The sequence below is a fragment of the Hyperolius riggenbachi genome, chromosome 3, assembly GCF_040937935.1.
Source record: "Hyperolius riggenbachi isolate aHypRig1 chromosome 3, aHypRig1.pri, whole genome shotgun sequence".
Lineage (NCBI taxonomy): Eukaryota > Metazoa > Chordata > Amphibia > Anura > Hyperoliidae > Hyperolius > Hyperolius riggenbachi.
In genome coordinates, this window is record NC_090648.1 from 276,533,931 (window position 1) to 276,552,598 (window position 18,668).

The 18,668-nt window shown below is 45.8% G+C and overlaps 1 protein-coding gene across 4 annotated transcripts in view; it reads left to right on the forward strand.

The window, feature by feature from the left end:
• Window positions 1–9,905, forward strand: part of HDAC10 (histone deacetylase 10) — a 105,598-nt gene extending 95,693 nt beyond the window's left edge. For all 4 annotated transcript variants that reach the window (XM_068276355.1, XM_068276358.1, XM_068276357.1 and 1 more), the window contains exon 21: window positions 9,671–9,905. In XM_068276355.1, coding sequence (XP_068132456.1) covers window positions 9,671–9,684 — 14 coding nt within the window. In that variant the 3' untranslated portion in view covers window positions 9,685–9,905. The remainder of the gene's footprint in view (window positions 1–9,670) is intronic.
• Window positions 9,906–18,668: the final 8,763 nt, after the last annotated feature.

Consider the following 18,668-nt stretch of genomic DNA (forward strand, 5'->3'; position numbering starts at 1 on the left):
GACCCCATTTTAGAAAGAAGACACCCCAAGGTATTCTGTTAGGAGTATGGTGAGTTCATAGAAGATTTTTTTTTTTGTCACAAGTTAGCGGAAAATGACACTTTGTGAAAAAAAAAAACAATACATATCAATTTCCGCTAACTTGTGACAAAAAATAAAATCTTCTATGAACTCATCATACACCTAACAGAATACCTTGGGGTGTCTTCTTTCTAAAATGGGGTCACTTGTGGGGTTCCTATACTGCCCTGGCATTTTACGGGCCCAAAACTGTGAGTAGTCTGGAAACCAAATTTCTCAAAATGACTGATCAGGGGTATAAGCATCTGCAAATTTTGATGACAGGTGGTCTATGAGGGGGCAAATTTTGTGGAACCGGTCATAAGCAGGGTGGCCTCTTAGATGACAGGATGTTTTGGGCCTGATCTGATGGATAGGAGTGCTAGGGGGTGACAGGAGGTGATTGATGGGTGTCTCAGGGGGCGGTTAGAGGGGAAAATAGATGCAATCAATGCACTGGGGAGGTGATCGGAAGGGGGTCTGAGGGGGACCTGAGGGTTTGGCCGAGTGATCAGGAGCCCACACGGGGCAAATTAGGGCCTGATCTGATGGGTAGGTGTGCTAGGGGGTGACAGGAGGTGATTGATGGGTGTCTCAAGGTGTGATTAGAGGGGGGAAATAGATGCAAGCAATGCACTAGCGAGGTGATCAGGGCTGGGGTCTGAGGACGTTCTGAGGTGTGGGCGGGTGATTGGGTGCCCGCAAGGGGCAGATTAGGGTCTAATCTGATGGGTAACCGTGACAGGTGGTGATAGGGGGTGATTGATGGGTAATTAGTGGGTGTTTAGAGGAGAGAAGAGATGTAAACACTGCACTTGGGAGGTGATCTGATGTCGGATCTGCGGGCGATCTATTGGTGTGGGTGGGTGATCAGATTGCCCGCAAGGGGCAGGTTAGGGGCTGATTGATGGGTGGCAGTGACAGGGGGTGATTGATGGGTGGCAGTGACAGGGGGTGATTGATAGGTGATTGACAGGTGATCAGTGGGTTATTACAGGGAATAACCGATGTAAATATTGCACTGGCGAATTGATAAAGGGGGGTCTGAGGGCAATCTGAGCGTGTGGGCGGGTGATTGGGTGCCCGCAAGGGGTAGATTAGGGTCTAATCTGATGGGTAACAGTGATAGGTGGTGATTGATAGGTGATTGATGGGTAATTAGTGGGTGTTTAGAGGAGAGAATAGATGTAAACAATGGATTTGGGAGGTGATCTGATGTCGGATCTGCGGGCGATCTATTGGTGTGGGTGGGTGATCAGATTGCCCGCAAGGGGCAGGTTAGGGGCTGATTGATGGGTGGCAGTGACAGGGGGTGATTGATGGGTGGCAGTGACAGGGGGTGATTGATAGGTGATTGACAGGTGATCAGTGGGTTATTACAGGGAATAACAGATGTAAATATTGCACTGGCGAATTGATAAAGGGGGGTCTGAGGGCAATCTGAGCGTGTGGGCGGGTGATTGGGTGCCCGCAAGGGGTAGATTAGGGTCTAATCTGATGGGTAACAGTGACAGTTGGTGATAGGGGGTGATTGATAGGTGATTGATGGGTAATTAGTGGGTGTTTAGAGGAGAGAATAGATGTAAACAATTGATTTGGGAGGTGATCTGATGTCGGATCTGCGGGCGATCTATTGGTGTGGGTGGGTGATCAGATTGCCCGCAAGGGGCAGGTTAGGGGCTGATTGATGGGTAGCAGAGACAGGGGGTGATTGACTGGTGATTGACTGGTGATTGACTGGTGATTGACTGGTGATTGACTGGTGATTGACTGGTGATTGACGGGTGATTGACGGGTGATTGACGGGTGATTGACGGGTGATTGACGGGTGATTGACGGGTGATTGACGGGTGATTGACAGGTGATTGACAGGTGATCAGGGGGGATAGATGCATACAGTACACGGGGGGAGGGGTCTGGGGGGGGGGGTCTGGGGAGAATCTGAGGGGTGGGGGGGGTGATCAGGAGGGGGCAGTGGGCAGGGGGGGGGATAAAAAAAAAAATAGCGTTGACAGATAGTGACAGGGAGTGATTGATGGGTGATTAGGGGGGTGACTGGGTGCAAACAGTGGTCTGGGGGGTGGGCAGGGGGGGGTCTGAGGGGTGCTGTGGGCGATCAGGGGGCAGGGGGAGGGAAATCAGTGTGCTTGGGTGCAGACTAGGGTGGCTGCAGCCTGCCCTGGTGGTCCCTCGGACACTGGGACCACCAGGGCAGGAGGCAGCCAGTATAATAGGCTTTGTATACATTACAAAGCCTATTATACAATGTAAGTGCGGCGATCCGGGTGCTAGTAACCCGCCGGCGCTTCCGAACGGCCGGCGGGTTACTATGAGCGGTGGGCGGAGCCAGTCCCCGGCGGCTGATCGCGTCACGAATGACGCGATCGCCGCATAACCACTCCCGCAGCCGCCCCCGCCGATGGGCGTATTGCGGTCGTTTGGGCCCGGACTTTGCCGCCGCCCATCGGCTGGGGGCGGTCGTGAAGTGGTTAAAATCATATAGTAAATATGCACAAAATTATCATCCATCTATAATTGGCTTGAACTGTCTCACTAATAAGCTTCAATAAACGTCTCACTCATATCACCCATATACAACCCTACATGGAGTTCCCCGTTAAAAAGATCAATGGACTACTTAAAAAAAAATAAAAATACTAATCCACTTACCTGGGGCTATCTCCAGCCCATGGCAGGCAGGACGTGCCCTCGACGCAGCTCTGGGGGCTCCCTGTCTTCTCCGGTGGCTCACCCGACCTGGCCAGGCCGGCTTCCAGGTCGGGCTCTTGTGTGCTCCAACGTGCATCTCACGCGGTCGCTCTGACATCATCGGACGTCCTCCAGGCTGTACTGCGCAGGTGCAGAACTACTGTGCCTGCGCAGTACAGCCTGGAGGACATCCGATGACGTCCCCGCATGAGATGCACGTTGGAGCGCACAAGAGCCCGACCTGGCCGGGCCGGCTTCCAGGTCGGGCTCTGGTGAGCCACTGGAGAAGACAGGGAGCCCCCGGAGCAGCATCGAGGGCACGTCCTGCCTGCCACGGGCTGGAGGAAGCCCTAGGTAAGTGGATTAGTATGTTTTTTTCTCCGTGAACCCTCCCGTTAACCAATAGATTGATGGTGCAAAAAAAAGGGGGAATAAAATCAAAAAACGTGTACCAAGTTAATTGATGATAAATGTGCACAGCTAATTTGGCAATCAGGTAATTTTGGAACTCAAATTACAGCCTTCTCTGCATAAAAAGTGATTAGTGCAAGATGGCTTTAGGTAGACTGATTTTACAAGTTACAACAATGTCTACAAGGAGCAGCAAACCAACAACTCTTATGTGTGATTAATGGTGCTGGACATGCAGAGCATCCAGGACTAATATTACACTGCCATCTCTTTCCCGGTAACACAGAAGTTTACTTCAGTGAGGGATTAACAGCCACCTAGTTTCAGTTTCATGGGGGATGTCCAGTGGTTGGCAACCATTTATTTAAAACCACAGAACTTAGACTTTTGACACCCATTTATATGTACATGAATGGGTTTGACTCTTATCATTTATTGTATTTACAAAGCACCAACATATTACCCAACGCTGGACAATAAATAGGGATACATACAGAGTTAACAAGGGATGTCTTACATAACATAGCACAAGGTTATACAAGGCAAATCGGGAACAGGGTACATGATCAAGCAATTAGGGAGCTGGTTACAAAGATCCAGGAATTCAAGCCCAAGGCAGTCCATGGGAAAGGTGCCCAAAGATGAGGACGGATGGTCATGTGAGATACACTAAGGGAGGTATCCCTTACTGTACACTAAGGGAGCACTCTGCCAGAGGATTACAATCTGGGGGGGGGGGGGGGGGGTAGAGAGGACACACTAGGCAGGGCTGAGAGTTAGGAGTTTAGCAGAGAAAGTTAAGGCTCCATAGACTGTAGGTAGGCCATCTTGAAGAGATGCGTTTTGAGGGCTTGTTTCAAGGAGAGGGCGAGCCTGATGGGTGAAGGAATGGAGTTTTCATAGGGTGGGCAAAGCTCTTGAGAAGTCGTGCAGGCGTGCATGGGAGTGAGAAATTTGTGGAGTGGTCAGGCGAAGGTCATTGGTGGAAAAAATATAGGAAATGGCACAGGTTCTTGATACGTTAGACCAGATACTATGAATTTATTCAATTATAAATAGATTACACACTTGCTTGATTGCATGCAAAAATAAGCATTTACATTGGTGGACCGGAGGGGGCGGGCAGTTATAAATCTGTGAACGGGCTGTACATAGGGCAGTCTTGTGCAGAGATTTGTAGGTCAGGAACAGAATCTTGAAACTTATCCTGAAGTGGATAGGAAGCCAGTGCAGGGATTTACAGAGGGTAGTGGAAAGGGGTCTTCAAAACTTTATTCCATAAAAATCGACAAGGCAGCGACAGCCCGCTGTTTCGGCCCAAGATGGCCTTTCTCAAGTTGCCAGAAAAGTCAAATACATTCAAACACATATAGTGACATGATTTATATAGCCCTAGCCACGCCCCCTTAGGGCGGCAACCCTCTAACATGCAAATGTGAATGGAAACCTAGCGGACCTGATGGGAGACAGAAGCCAGCATAAAAATAACCAATCGGTTTAAGTATCACAACTCACCAATCAGGTGGATCTTCTCATCTGATCACCACCAGCTCGCCAGTCCAGCGCATATAGGACTGCGCATCACGCTCCCATCTCGGCTGTATACACAGCAGCGAGATGCGGAAGTCCGTCACCTGACCTGGAGTCCGGTCAGGTGACAATCCAAGAGCCAATCATCTGCGCCCCTATGCGCTCCAATGAGTGGCCGCTGGTCTCGGAGTCAAGAGGCAGGAGGCGTGCCAGATACAACTGGGGACAACGTCATATACACACGACGTGCTCCCATAGCAACACATAAACATAAACACACGCCATACTCACAAGCCCCCTCCGAGTTAAAGGTAGATCAGATGTAGAAGAATCCATGTTTAACAGGTCCATTCACATTGCACCTAGAATAAAAACATAAAAATGTGTCAACAAAGTAAAAGAGATTACTACACACCTTCAGTATTAGCTAACAGGGTAAACTACAACAATACCTAATCATAATAAAATTTAAATGTTAGATACAAAAGCTCAGGTCGCATTCTCGATTCAGACCTGCTGGTCCCATTGCATTTAAGCGCCTAATCCACCCTGCCTCCCTACGCAACAGTTCTCTCTGTCGATCCCCACCTCTCCAACCTGGGGGAACCCCATCAATTGCCATTACTCTTAGCTGCGACACTCCATGATTACACCTGGTAAAATGTTCCGCCACAGACTGATCACTAGATCTACCTCTAATCGCTGTCTTGTGTGAAGATATGCGATCCTTCAGTCGCTGTGTTGTCATCCCCACATAAATATACCCACAAGGGCATTTAAGTAAATATACCACATATCTAGAATCGCATGTATAGCGACTCCTGATCTCAAAAGTCTTCCCCGTGGTGGGATGGCAAAACTGTTGACCTCGGATCACACTATTACACATGTGGCATGAGATACAAGGATACATGCCTCTATTGTTATTGAGTGCTACTGACACACCACTCTTTTTAGTACGCAATTTGTCCCGTAATGTGGGAGCTCGACGAAAAGACATAAGGGGAGGGTATCTAAACTCTGGTACCCTTGGGAAACCATCCCGTAAGATGTGCCAATGCCGACGCACACTGCGACCCACTACGTCACTACAGACATTGTAGGTTGACACAAATGGCACACGCGGTACCTCATTACGTCTGCGTTTGCGCCTGACTCTATGTTCTGAGTCACCTATGGGATAACCCCGTGCGCGAAATTTACTTGTCAACTCTTGTTTACGTTGAGTTAGTGTGTCAGGATCACTCACTATTCTTTCAACTCTTGTGACTTGGCTCTGAGGGATACTTAATTTAGTGTTAATGGGGTGAAAACTCTGAAAATGTAAAACCGAGTTACGGTCTGTTGGTTTAGTATACAGATCCGTGACAAAACCATCCCCCTCTCTTTTTACCAACACATCCAAGAAAGGAACACAATGAGCATCCACATGAGCTGTAAGGCGAATATGTGGACACTGCTGATGTACTACACTAATAAATTCATGTAGGCTCTCACGTGGCCCCCTCCATACGCAAAAGATGTCATCTATAAATCTCCACCAACATCTAGAATGTCGGCGAAACATGGGGTTCAGATATATAAAAGTCTCCTCAAACAATCCCATGAACAAATTAGCGTAGGAGGGGGCCACGTTCGAACCCATAGCTGTGCCCCGTTGTTGTCCATAAAAGCAACCATCAACCTCAAAGTAATTAAATTTTAAAACTATTTCCAAAAGTTGAACCAGAAACTTTCTCTGGGCCAATGAACAATCAGTCTGCATCATCAAGAACCAATCAACAGCCTCTACACCTCCATCATGTGGGATGGAGGTGTAGAGGCTTTCCACATCGAGTGTTACCAAAAGATCATCCTCACCCAAATTCGGCAACTCACTCAATTTAGAGAGAAACATGCCTGTATCTCTCAAATAAGAATCGAGTGATAACACAATTGGTTGTAGGATCTTATCCAAAAAGCAAGCCAGAGGAACAAAGACAGATCCCACCCCTGCCACAATTGGTCGCCCAGGAGGGCGATTAAGTGTTTTATGAATTTTCGGCAGGATATATAAATGTGGAGTGGTGGGATTGTCTTGTTGTAGGAACTTAAATAGGTCATCATCAATTATCTCTTTCACCAAAGCATCACGTAATACCTTCAAAATGACCCTCTGAATATCACCCAGAGGGTCCCGTTCCAGGGGCACATATACATTGCTATCTGCTAGTTGTCGTGCAATTTCTTGCTCATAATCACATCTGTCCAGAACAACAACTGCCCCACCCTTATCTGCGGGGCAGACTATTATGCTGGAATTATTTTGTAATCCCCGTAAAGCCTCACTCTCCTCTCTAGTGAGATTGTGTGCCACCTGAAAATGACCCTTCCTAAAGTCCTGTTCGACTTTCTTAATGTCCTCTGTAACTTTAGCCATATATGTATCAATAAGTGCATGGCTGGAAGGTAAAAAGCGACTCTTGTTGCGTAGGCCAGAGTCTCTGAGGTGGAAACAATCCTCTTTATTTGATGTGCGTGTCTCTGATGTAACACTAGGGGGGATGTTACTAAAAAAGACCTTCAGTTTAACAGTCCGAAAAAAACGGAAAAGGTCCTGTTCAAGAGCAAAAAAGTCAGGAAGATATGTTGGGCTAAAATCCCACCACGGGGAAGACTTTTGAGATCAGGAGTCGCTATACATGCGATTCTAGATATGTGGTATATTTACTTAAATGCCCTTGTGGGTATATTTATGTGGGGATGACAACACAGCGACTGAAGGATCGCATATCTTCACACAAGACAGCGATTAGAGGTAGATCTAGTGATCAGTCTGTGGCGGAACATTTTACCAGGTGTAATCATGGAGTGTCGCAGCTAAGAGTAATGGCAATTGATGGGGTTCCCCCAGGTTGGAGAGGTGGGGATCGACAGAGAGAACTGTTGCGTAGGGAGGCAGGGTGGATTAGGCGCTTAAATGCAATGGGACCAGCAGGTCTGAATCGAGAATGCGACCTGAGCTTTTGTATCTAACATTTAAATTTTATTATGATTAGGTATTGTTGTAGTTTACCCTGTTAGCTAATACTGAAGGTGTGTAGTAATCTCTTTTACTTTGTTGACACATTTTTATGTTTTTATTCTAGGTGCAATGTGAATGGACCTGTTAAACATGGATTCTTCTACATCTGATCTACCTTTAACTCGGAGGGGGCTTGTGAGTATGGCGTGTGTTTATGTTTATGTGTTGCTATGGGAGCACGTCGTGTGTATATGACGTTGTCCCCAGTTGTATCTGGCACGCCTCCTGCCTCTTGACTCCGAGACCAGCGGCCACTCATTGGAGCGCATAGGGGCGCAGATGATTGGCTCTTGGATTGTCACCTGACCGGACTCCAGGTCAGGTGACGGACTTCCGCATCTCGCTGCTGTGTATACAGCCGAGATGGGAGCGTGATGCGCAGTCCTATATGCGCTGGACTGGCGAGCTGGTGGTGATCAGATGAGAAGATCCACCTGATTGGTGAGTTGTGATACTTAAACCGATTGGTTATTTTTATGCTGGCTTCTGTCTCCCATCAGGTCCGCTAGGTTTCCATTCACATTTGCATGTTAGAGGGTTGCCGCCCTAAGGGGGCGTGGCTAGGGCTATATAAATCATGTCACTATATGTGTTTGAATGTATTTGACTTTTCTGGCAACTTGAGAAAGGCCATCTTGGGCCGAAACAGCGGGCTGTCGCTGCCTTGTCGATTTTTATGGAATAAAGTTTTGAAGAGCTCATAAATACAACCTTCTGTGTGGTGCCGATCCTTCCAGGAAGTTTTGCAGTCTTTGCCCCTTGTGGTATAGGGGCCAGGATCTTGGCACACACTTCATATTCAGAGCTTGGAGGGTGCTCCCAAGTGTTTGTTTACACGGTAGTGGAAAGGGGGACAGTGCAGGGGTTTACAAGGGGTAGATGTGGAAGGAGCGGTGGGAAGAATGGATGAGTCTGGCTTCAACCATCATGACTAAAGGGGGGCAATGCCGTTCAAAGGGAGGCCTAACAAAAGTGAGTTGCAGTAGTCGAGGTGGGAGATGATGGCATGGTTGAAAAGCTTGGTAGTGTTCAGGGTCAGGGATGGGCAGATCTTGGAGAGGCTTTGGTAATGTGGGGGATGAAGGATAGTGCAGAGTCCAGGGTGAAGCCCAAGCAACAAGCTTGGGAAATAGGGAAAATGGTCATGCTGTTGACCGTGACATGAATATGAGCGGTGCAGTGGGGCGGGAAGATCAGGAGTTCAGTTTTGTCTAGGTTAAGCTTCAGGAACTTGGATGACATCCAGGAGGAAATAGTTGATGTCTAGGAGGAAATGGTTGATGGAAATAGTTGTCCACGGGAGGCGAAATCAGGGGAGTGTCATTGGGTTATAGGTGATAGATGAAGCCCAGGGAGGAGATGAGTTTGCCGATGGAGGAAGTGTATACTGAGAAGAGTAGGTGACCCTGAACAGAGCCCTGGGGGACCCCAACCAAGAGGGGGGTGGGTATTAAGGAGGAGCTGTTAAGGGGGTCAGGAAAGATTGATTAGAAAGGTAGGAGGAGATCCAAGGCAAGAGCGAGGATGCCCAAGGACTGTAGAGATTGGAGGAGGAGCAGATAATCAACTGTATCAAAAGCTGAGGGAGAGGTCAAGGAGGAGCAAGATGGAATAACTGATCTCAGCTTTGGCAAGGGTAATGTCATAAGATTACCTTCTCCAAACACCTCACATAGTCCAGAAATGCTATCTCATTGGTGTTCAAACCACAGTGACCATTATCTGTCAAAAAATGAAGTAGGTAAGTCCTGTCACAGTTTACATAGTATGCTACTTTCCACAAAGATACAGAAAATGATGCCTACCCTTAGTATGCTTTTCCAATGTAGAGATGCACAGATACCTTTTTATCATGTTTTTTCGGAATTGTTAAATAACTTTTTTCTTCTTCTTTAGCAAGACGTAGCTGATGTCTGAGGTTATGAAAAGCCAAAATGATGAAACTGCCTTCAGCTCTGAAATCTCTTTGAGAAACCTCTGTGGCCTGGACCATGCATAATCACAATAACTGAAATATAATTTCATTCATAGTACACCTTACATTTCATTCTATGAAAACAGTAATTTTGTACTGGATTAAGGGTTTGACCTTTCCATGTTTATAAAGTGTAATAAAAACTAAGACCTATTATATTAGCCTTTGTCTTTTAATGCCAAATTTGGAGAGTTGTCTGCAGAGGTGGTCCATATAATAGTTTAAAGAGAAACTCCAACCTAGAATTAAACTTTATCCCAATCAGTAGCTGATGCCCCCTTTTACATGAGAAATATAATGATTTTCACAAACAGACCATCAGGGGGCGCTGTATGACTGATTTTGTGCTGAAACCCCTCCCACAAGAAGCTCTGAATACCGCGGCGGCAGCCCCAGAACCGCCTAATGCCAATTGCCGTCAAGTCCTGGGGCTGCAGTTTGCAGGAGATCGTGTGCAGGCTGCACGCGCATCTCCTGCTTGGGGGGCGGAGCTCCGCCCCACCTTTAGTCTCCGAACGACGATTGCCACTCGGAAGACTTAGACGGCGCAATCGCCATCTATTTACATGTACAGCGCTGCGATTGGCAGCAGCACTTTACTGGGGACAGCCGTGTGACACGGCTGTCCCCTCTATAGGCTGGACAGTGATCGGCTGTCATAGGCTGAAACCTATGACTGCTGATTGGCTGGTGGGGGGAGGGAGAAGGGGAAAATAAATTTTAAAAACAAAATTTATTAAAAAATATTTATATAAAAAAATAAATAAATAAACAACTGTGGAGCGATCAGACCCCACCAACAGAGAGCTCTGTTGGTGGGGGGAAAAGGGGGGGGGGGGGGAATAACTAGTGTGCTATGTTGTGCGGCTCTGCAGCTTGGCCATAAAGCTGAAGTGGCCAGTTAATAAAAAAACAGCCTGGTCTTTAGGGGGGTTTAGCACTGTGGTCCTGAAGTGGTTGATAGTCATTGCAGACAGTGACAATTATAAAATCCTTCCCTGTTGGGTAGTAGTTGGTGTGAATTGTCTCTGCTTTGTTGGCACTGTTTTTTTGTGTTGTTTTTTTTAAGGGGATACTGATATTGTATCCTCATTTATACAATATCAGACTGGGTATCAGGTGAATGGAGCTACACTGTTGTGGACATTGTGGAGTGGCGTACATTTGAATACGGCGCTGGTAGACTTGGGCGCAGGATCCAGCTGTTAAATGGCTGGTCCTGCTTCTGCAGAAGTCCGGGGCGTTTTAATTACTATTCCCCCTCCAGGCCAACATGGATAGTGGGGGAATGAAATAATTCGGCTTCCAGCGATTGCTGGAGGCCGAATTATTGTGTTTTTTAAGCAACTTCGGCTCCGTCTTCTGACGGAGCCGACCTTCCTCACTGAGCGCCGCTATAGACTGATTCCCATTACAGTCTATGGCGGCGGTTACTGCGCCCAAAGCTAGCAGCGCTGAAAAGCACTGCTCCGGTGGAGTGAGCCTTGATGTTTAGCAGCAGTTCACTAACTGCTTGCCTGCTGTAGCACCTTTTTTGAGTTGGGGATGCGATGCACCTGACTCGTGCAAACATGCAGATTGTATACTGCGCATGCACAGTGAATACAGTTTCCGGTTTAAAGGTCCCCAGGGGTTTGGGGCTCGTCTAGCATGAACTGCAGAAGAACGGGGGGTTGTCCTCATCTGTGCAGGATTAGAGACCTGTATGTAGCCTGTTCAGTTATGCCTTTTTACCGCCGATATCCTTTAGGGCCCGTTTCCACTGTCGCGAATCTGCATAATTAACCAATACAAGTTAATTCGCCTGTTTCCACTTGTCAGGAAAACAGTGTTTTTCTGTGCAGGAAAAATCTGCACAGCAGAGCCATCAGAATTTGCACACCGCAAGGGTGGTGTGCGATTAGCATACAATGTAATAAGAAATTTGCATGCGTTTTCGCTATGCAAATTTGCGTACGTTTTCGCATAAAATCAATGTAAAAGCACACAGGCACTGACATGGTTAAATTTGCATACTTACTAACATACGTGATAACGTACACGACTTTGCAATAAAATTCACGTACGAATTTGCATGCAAATTCGATTTCGCGTTTTCCGCAATAAATTCGCACCACACAAGTGGAAACGGGCCCTTAAACTGAAAGTCACATTTTTTTATAAAGGAGTGATTTCTCTGTTGTGCTTTAACCCATTCGCGTTCCGTCGTTTTCACGTGAGAAATGTTCACCTCCCATTCATTAGCCTATAACTTTATCACTACTTATCACAATGAACTGATCTATATCTTGTTTTTCCCGCCACCAATTAGGCTTTCTTTGGGGGGTACATTTTGCTAAGAGCCACTTTACTGTAAATGCATTTTAACAGGAAGAATAAGAAAAAAATGGAAAAATTCATTATTTCTCAGTTTCAGCCATTATAGTTTTAAAATAATACATGCCTCCATAATTTAAACTCACGTATTGTATTTGCCCATATGTCTCGGTTATTACACCGTTAAAATTATGTCCCTATCACAATGTATGGCGACAATATTTTATTTGGAAATAAAGGTGCATTTTTTCCATTTTGCATCTATCACTATTTACAAGTTTAAAATAAAAAAAAATATAGAAATATTTCATCTTTACATTGATATTTAAAAAGTTTAGACCCTTAGGTAAATATTTACATGTTTTTTTTTATTGTAATGGTTTTTTTTTATTTTTTTTATAGTAAACAATTTATTTGGGTAGTTTTGGGAGGGTGGGAGGTAAACAATAGATTTATAATGTAAATGTGTGTTCATTTTTATTTTTTTTTTCCTTACAGTTGTAGTTTTACTTTTTGGCCACAAGATGGCGGCCATGAGTTTGTTTACATGACGTCACTCTAAGCGTAACACACGCTTAGAGTGACTCATCGGGGAGGGAACAGCCAGAAAAGGCGCAGCTTCCGAGAGAAGCTGTCGCTTTTTCAGCGGGGGAGAGGAATCAGTGATCGGGCACCATAGCCCGATACATTGATTCCTTGGCTACCGAATCCGCGGCCGGGAGTGCGCGTGCATGGACGTAGTTTCTACGTCCAGGAACCAAAATAGGTTAATATTGCTTGACCTTTCTGAGGTTTTAAATTGTTTTTGCGTCATTCTCTTATTTTTTATTTTTTTTTTTTTATTCTATCATCATTATATAGTATATAAATAACAACAATATTCAAAACCGAAATAATCTTTTTGCTGTTAAATCCAATAGTCTTAATACCTCCCACCATAAATCCTCTATTCCCTATTCATATGCACTGGATAAACATAATACAATTAAAAATCAAAATTGAGGGTGAAACAATTTGATTTAACTTATAAATTAAAAAACATTAATCTCAATTATATTAAAGTAGTGATTGTGATTTTTTTAAAGTCAATGGTAATTGATTTAAAAAAAATCAGCCAGATACTGTACTTAAAGGGACACTTAAAGAGACACTGAAGCGAAAAAAAATATATGATATAGTGAATTGGTTGTGTACTATAAATAATTACTAGAAGATTAGCAGCAAAGAAAATATTCTCATACTTTTATTTTCAGGTATATAGTGTTTTTTCTAACATTGCATCATTCTATAATATGTGCACATTACACAACACTCAGCATTCAAAATGAGTCTTTCAGAGCAGTCTGTGAAGTAATGACCTCTCCTCTAGCAGAGAAAAAGTAAATAGTCCAGGAACAGTTGAGATAATAAAAGTCAGATAACATCCCTCTCCATGACTAACTTAGTCGGAGAGCTTAATGGCTTGTTTGCATAGAGATAACAACTGGAGTTTCTCAACTCTTCCTGTACTGGAAACAATTACACTGATGTATCTGATCTTAATGTTTTATTTCTTAGCTGTGCTACACATACAAATCATAATATCATCTTTTTTTTCACTTCAGTGTCTCTTTAAGTCTCTGTAAAAAAGAGTTTTAAGGTAGCCATACACTGGTCGATTTGCCATTAGATCGACCAGCTGACAGATCCCTATCTGATCGAATCTGATCAGAGAGGGATCGTATGGCTGCCTTTACTCTGTTGAGCTGCTCCTGCCGCCTGTCATCCACCCCCCCCCCCCCCCCGTATGCATTACCTAAAGCTGGCTCCGGGTCCTCTTCTCCGCGCTGCACCCCGCACCGCATCCCAGCGTACACTGTGTCACTCCGTGACCAGGAAGTTCAAATAGAGCGCTTTCTATTTGAACTTCCTGGTCACTGGAGTGACACAGGAAGTTAATGTACGCCGGGATGGAAGCAGGAACAGAGCGGTGCGGTGCAGCGCGGAGAGGATGCCCGGGAGCCAGCACAGGTAATGTATACCTGAACGGATCGGCCGCCGCTAGCGACGCGCTCCCTACCCGCGGGCGATCGACGGTATTTTTCCGCACGGCGCGATCGACGGACCGATCCGATTTCGGGGGGAAATCGGATCGGCGGGTGTGTTTAGCGCGAACGATTGGCACCAGATTCGATCCCAGTGATCTAATCTGCTGTCGAAACGGCCGCAAATCGGGCCAGTGTATGGCCAGCTTTACTCACCTGGGGCTTCCAGCAGCCCCCTGCAGCTGTATCGTGCCCACGCAGATTCTATCAGATGCTCCTGGCTCCGCTGGCGAAACTTCTGGTTTCGGCGACAGGCCGGGAACGCGAGTGATTCTTTTCGTTCCTGACCACAATAATGCCCTCTATGCTGCTATAGCATATAGCAGTATAGAGGGCGCTATTGTGGCCGGGAACGCGGAGAATCACTCACGTTCCCAACCTGTCGGCTCCTGTTGCCGAAACCGGAAGTGGCTGCCGGCGGGGCCAGGAGCATCTGATGGAATCTGCGTGGGCACGATACAGCTGCAGGGGGCTGCTGGAAGCCCCAGGTGAGTAAAACTTGGTCGAATACTGCTACTGGGTAGCCAGCATTGGAACAGGGATCGGGAGGAGTGGGAAGGCTCTATAGCATAGTTCTCCAACCCTGTCCTCAATGCCCACCAATAGTACATGTTTTGTAGAAAACCACAAACATGCACAGGTGGAGTAATTAGTGTCTCAGCAGAGCTGATTAACTACCTCTGTGGATTTCCACAAAACATGCACTGTTGGTGGGCCTTGAGGACAGGGTTGGGCAACTCTGCACTATAGGAACCATAGCCTTCCCTTTCCTTAGGAAGTAGCTGGCTGATTTTTATTTTTAATCGATTCCAATCGACTTTAAAGTAATAGATTTAAAAAAAGAAAGGGAAAAAAAAACACAGAATCCCAATCAGTAACTGTGATAACCCCTTTCCCACACAGTGCAGCTTGCTTCCTCTCCTAACTGGATCCAGCTCCTCTTTAAAGGTGCTTACACACCTAACAACTGATGTCTCCTGTCGGGGATTGTGATCTGATTCCTTTGGGTGACATCGCTGGGCTTGCCTGTACAAATGTGTCAGCTGTGTAGCTGACATGTTCTATTGCTATGCATGGTGGGGGGGGGGGGGGGGGGGCAGAGGGATTGAGACTGAGCTGCATGTGCATGACGGTGGCGTTCTCTGCCCGCTGTGGCTGGATAGTGTAATGGTTAAGGGCCCTGCCTCTGACACAGGAGACCTGGTTTCAAGTCGTGGCTCTTCCTATTCAGTTAGGAGTCCGTGGGCAAGACTCCCTAATACTGCTACTGTCTACTGAGCGTGCACAAGTGCAGCTCAAGTGTTTTCAGTCCACCAGGAGAAAATCGCAATATAAATGTTATTTCTCTTGTCTTCAAAGAAGTAGGCCGCCGCTCGGCCAAGTTGATCTGCCGGGCAGATTGCTTGCCGAGTGGTCGTCGCTGGTCAGGGGCCTCTGTACACACACGTGTATATCGACTGATGCAATCATAATCAGTCTCTTTGGCCGACTTAAAGGGAACCTGAACTGAAAAAAATATTTTAAATACATGATGAAGCTGTAAATTAATATTACATACTTTCCTTGCCATCGGTTCCTCTCAGAAGCTCACCATTTTCTTACAGTGATCCCTTCCGGTTCTGACAAGATTTTGTCAGAACTGAAATATACCAGTCACAGTCAGTTATAGATCAGCTGCTGTCAGTTACAACTGAATGTGCAAGGTATTGTCCATGTTTCCCTATGGCTCAAGTGGGTGATATAACAGTTTAACAGTGTGCTGACCAGGAAGCTGTTATGGGGTAGTGGCCATTTTAAAAATGGAGGACAGAGAATTCCATTGATCACAGTGGGCAAACAGGACGCAGGAGAGGAGAAAGACATTGATGAGCAGACTACATGGGAGGTAAGTATGACCTGTGTATGTTTATTTTTACTTTTTATTTTCAGTTCAGGTTCTCTTTAAAGGGGTTCTGTTAGGGGTTTCTGAGGAGAAAAACAGACCCTTACCTTGGGCTTCTATCAGCCCTGTGCAGCGGTAATGTCCCACGCCGTCCTCTTCCCATCTGCTGTTCTCCGGCCCCGGTCTAAGCGGCATGGGATCGAACTGCGGCTGCGCTGCAGTCGCCGCGCACCCGCTCGCTTTCGCCTGCGTCATCGGAAGCTTACTGCGCAAGCGCAGTACAAGGCTCCGTTGTACTGCGCCTGCGCAGTAAGCCTCAGATGACGCGAGCGGAGGCACGGCAACGCGCATTATTCGTCTGTGTGACAGACGAATAATAGCCCGGTGCCGGCTGCGGGGAACGGCAGATGGGAGCAGGACGGCGTGGGACATTACCACTGCAGGCGGCTGATAGAAGCCCCAGGTAAGTGGCAGTTTTTCTCCTCAGGAAGCCCCACAGAACCCCTTTAAGGAGTTTGTACAATCTTAAGACAACATATACCTACAATCTTGAATTTTATCTCGAATGACATGCACTGTCCATGGAGAGGTATGGGAAGAATAAACAAGTGGGGATTTGCTGCAGGCAAAATAAAATGGCCATTTACCAAATAAATCCAGCTTGCCCTATTGTGTATTCCCTCAAGCAGGGTAAGGTGCAGAGATACCTGAACAAACATATTAAACTAACAACCACAGGTGATCATTTTGGACATACTGTTGCATTTTAAACATTGTATCTTTCATTGCAGGGTACACTGCAGCATCCCCTGCCAGCCTGTAGTGGAGTTGTGCTCTTCATCAAATGAATGGCACTGCAATCTGTTTTTCAGAGAAAGTATGTGCAGCAGAGGACTTCCGCAGCAGAATGACTAAAATGGAAGAGATATGTAACAAATCCGATTTAATTACTGAACAGATTGAATCCCAAGAAAATCTAATTTGGTTGCTGTGATTTTCTGCATAATTTTCCTATAATTAACTTTTTTTAAGCCTTATTGCATAACTCTGCTAGTTGCCTGTATGTATAAATTCATGACGGAAATGGGGTGTAGGATTTGTTTAGGAATTTCTAAATCTAGTTACCTTACAACTTTCTAGTAAGGCGTTTAAAACATTTCTTAGGGCTGGTTCAGACGGACGTTTCAGAGGCGTCGCGTTCGTTGGTGTCGCGGACGCTGCGTTCGGATGCGGTCGCATTTTTTCTTCCCCTAGGGGGACATTACTTGTCGCGGTTAACCGCCCCTGGAAGCTACATGTAGCTTCCAGGGGCTCCTGGAACACCAGGGAAAATTGGGACCCGAACGCCGCATTCGTGTAAACGCACGTGAAAGCTTGGTACAAATGCTCCCATTCACTTGAATGGGAGCATTTAACGCCAAGCCCCGACCGCTTGGCGGTAAACGCTCCGCAAGCGTCCGTCTGAACCAGCCCCTTAAGAGACATATTGGAGTTTTATAAACCAACTGAAGTGGAGAGAAAGGCATTTCAAATGGTACAGGTATGGCATAGTTTTTAAGTGGTGTATATGCTAGCTCCACACACTCTGTTCTGTCTTATTAGGCAGAATGGACCATCATAAGTATATTGCACCTTCTACAGTGGGAGGAGTTAATTCCGCAACAGAATGAGCAGAGCAGGGATATAGGGATGGTCGATGAGATGCAAATTCTGAGTTGATGCAAATTCATGCAGCTTGAGAATGAAACATTCGAAACCCACTAATGTGGAAATGTAATGGTTCATTTTCAGGATGCATACAAAACCTGCATAATAATGCATAAACTCTTTCTGACATTGAAGGGCTTTGTGACCAGCAGTTTGCAGTCTGCATAGACGTTTGTGGACATTATTTATACCTGCAAATGAGAGCTACTTAATTTGTGTGGGAGCATAACACATTATGAACTGTTCATACACTTTAAAAGCAACTACTCTGAGTTTTAATTTCCACTGGGGGGAGATATTGTCTACAATACATATGCTCACATTTCTTTTTTTTTTTTTATTTTGTAATGGTTTTCGCTGCACTTTGCTTGGGAAATCAGCAAATGCAGAGTTGTTGCTATATCATTCTGAAATTACCCGTCTTTGTAGCAGTAAATCCGTTATGACTGTATACCAGAACCCCTCAAAATTGAGATGGCTGAGCCACAGTATGATGGTGTCACATAGGTAAAGACTGCAACTATATGCTATTCATATGTCATCTAATCTCTTTACCTTGTGTAATGTCTTTTCCTGAAGATCTTAACATTGCAAGAATGTGGTGGACTTATGAATATTGATGATCTTGAGTTGTTAATGAGTGATAAAAACTAATATTGTGATTATGTATTCACACAGCGCTGACATCTTCTGCAACAATTTAAGAGTACATAGTCATGTCATTAACATCCCTCAGGCAAGCTCATTCTCTACTGTACTACTACCTACCATAATCAATCTAGTGTCCCTATCATAGAGAGGGAAACCCATGCAATCATGGGGAGAGTATATGAACTTCATGCAGATGGTACCTTGGCCAAGATTAGGCTTCTTGCACACAGGGTCGTTACAGGCGCACGTTAGTGCAGCCTGTAACGCTCCCCCAACGCG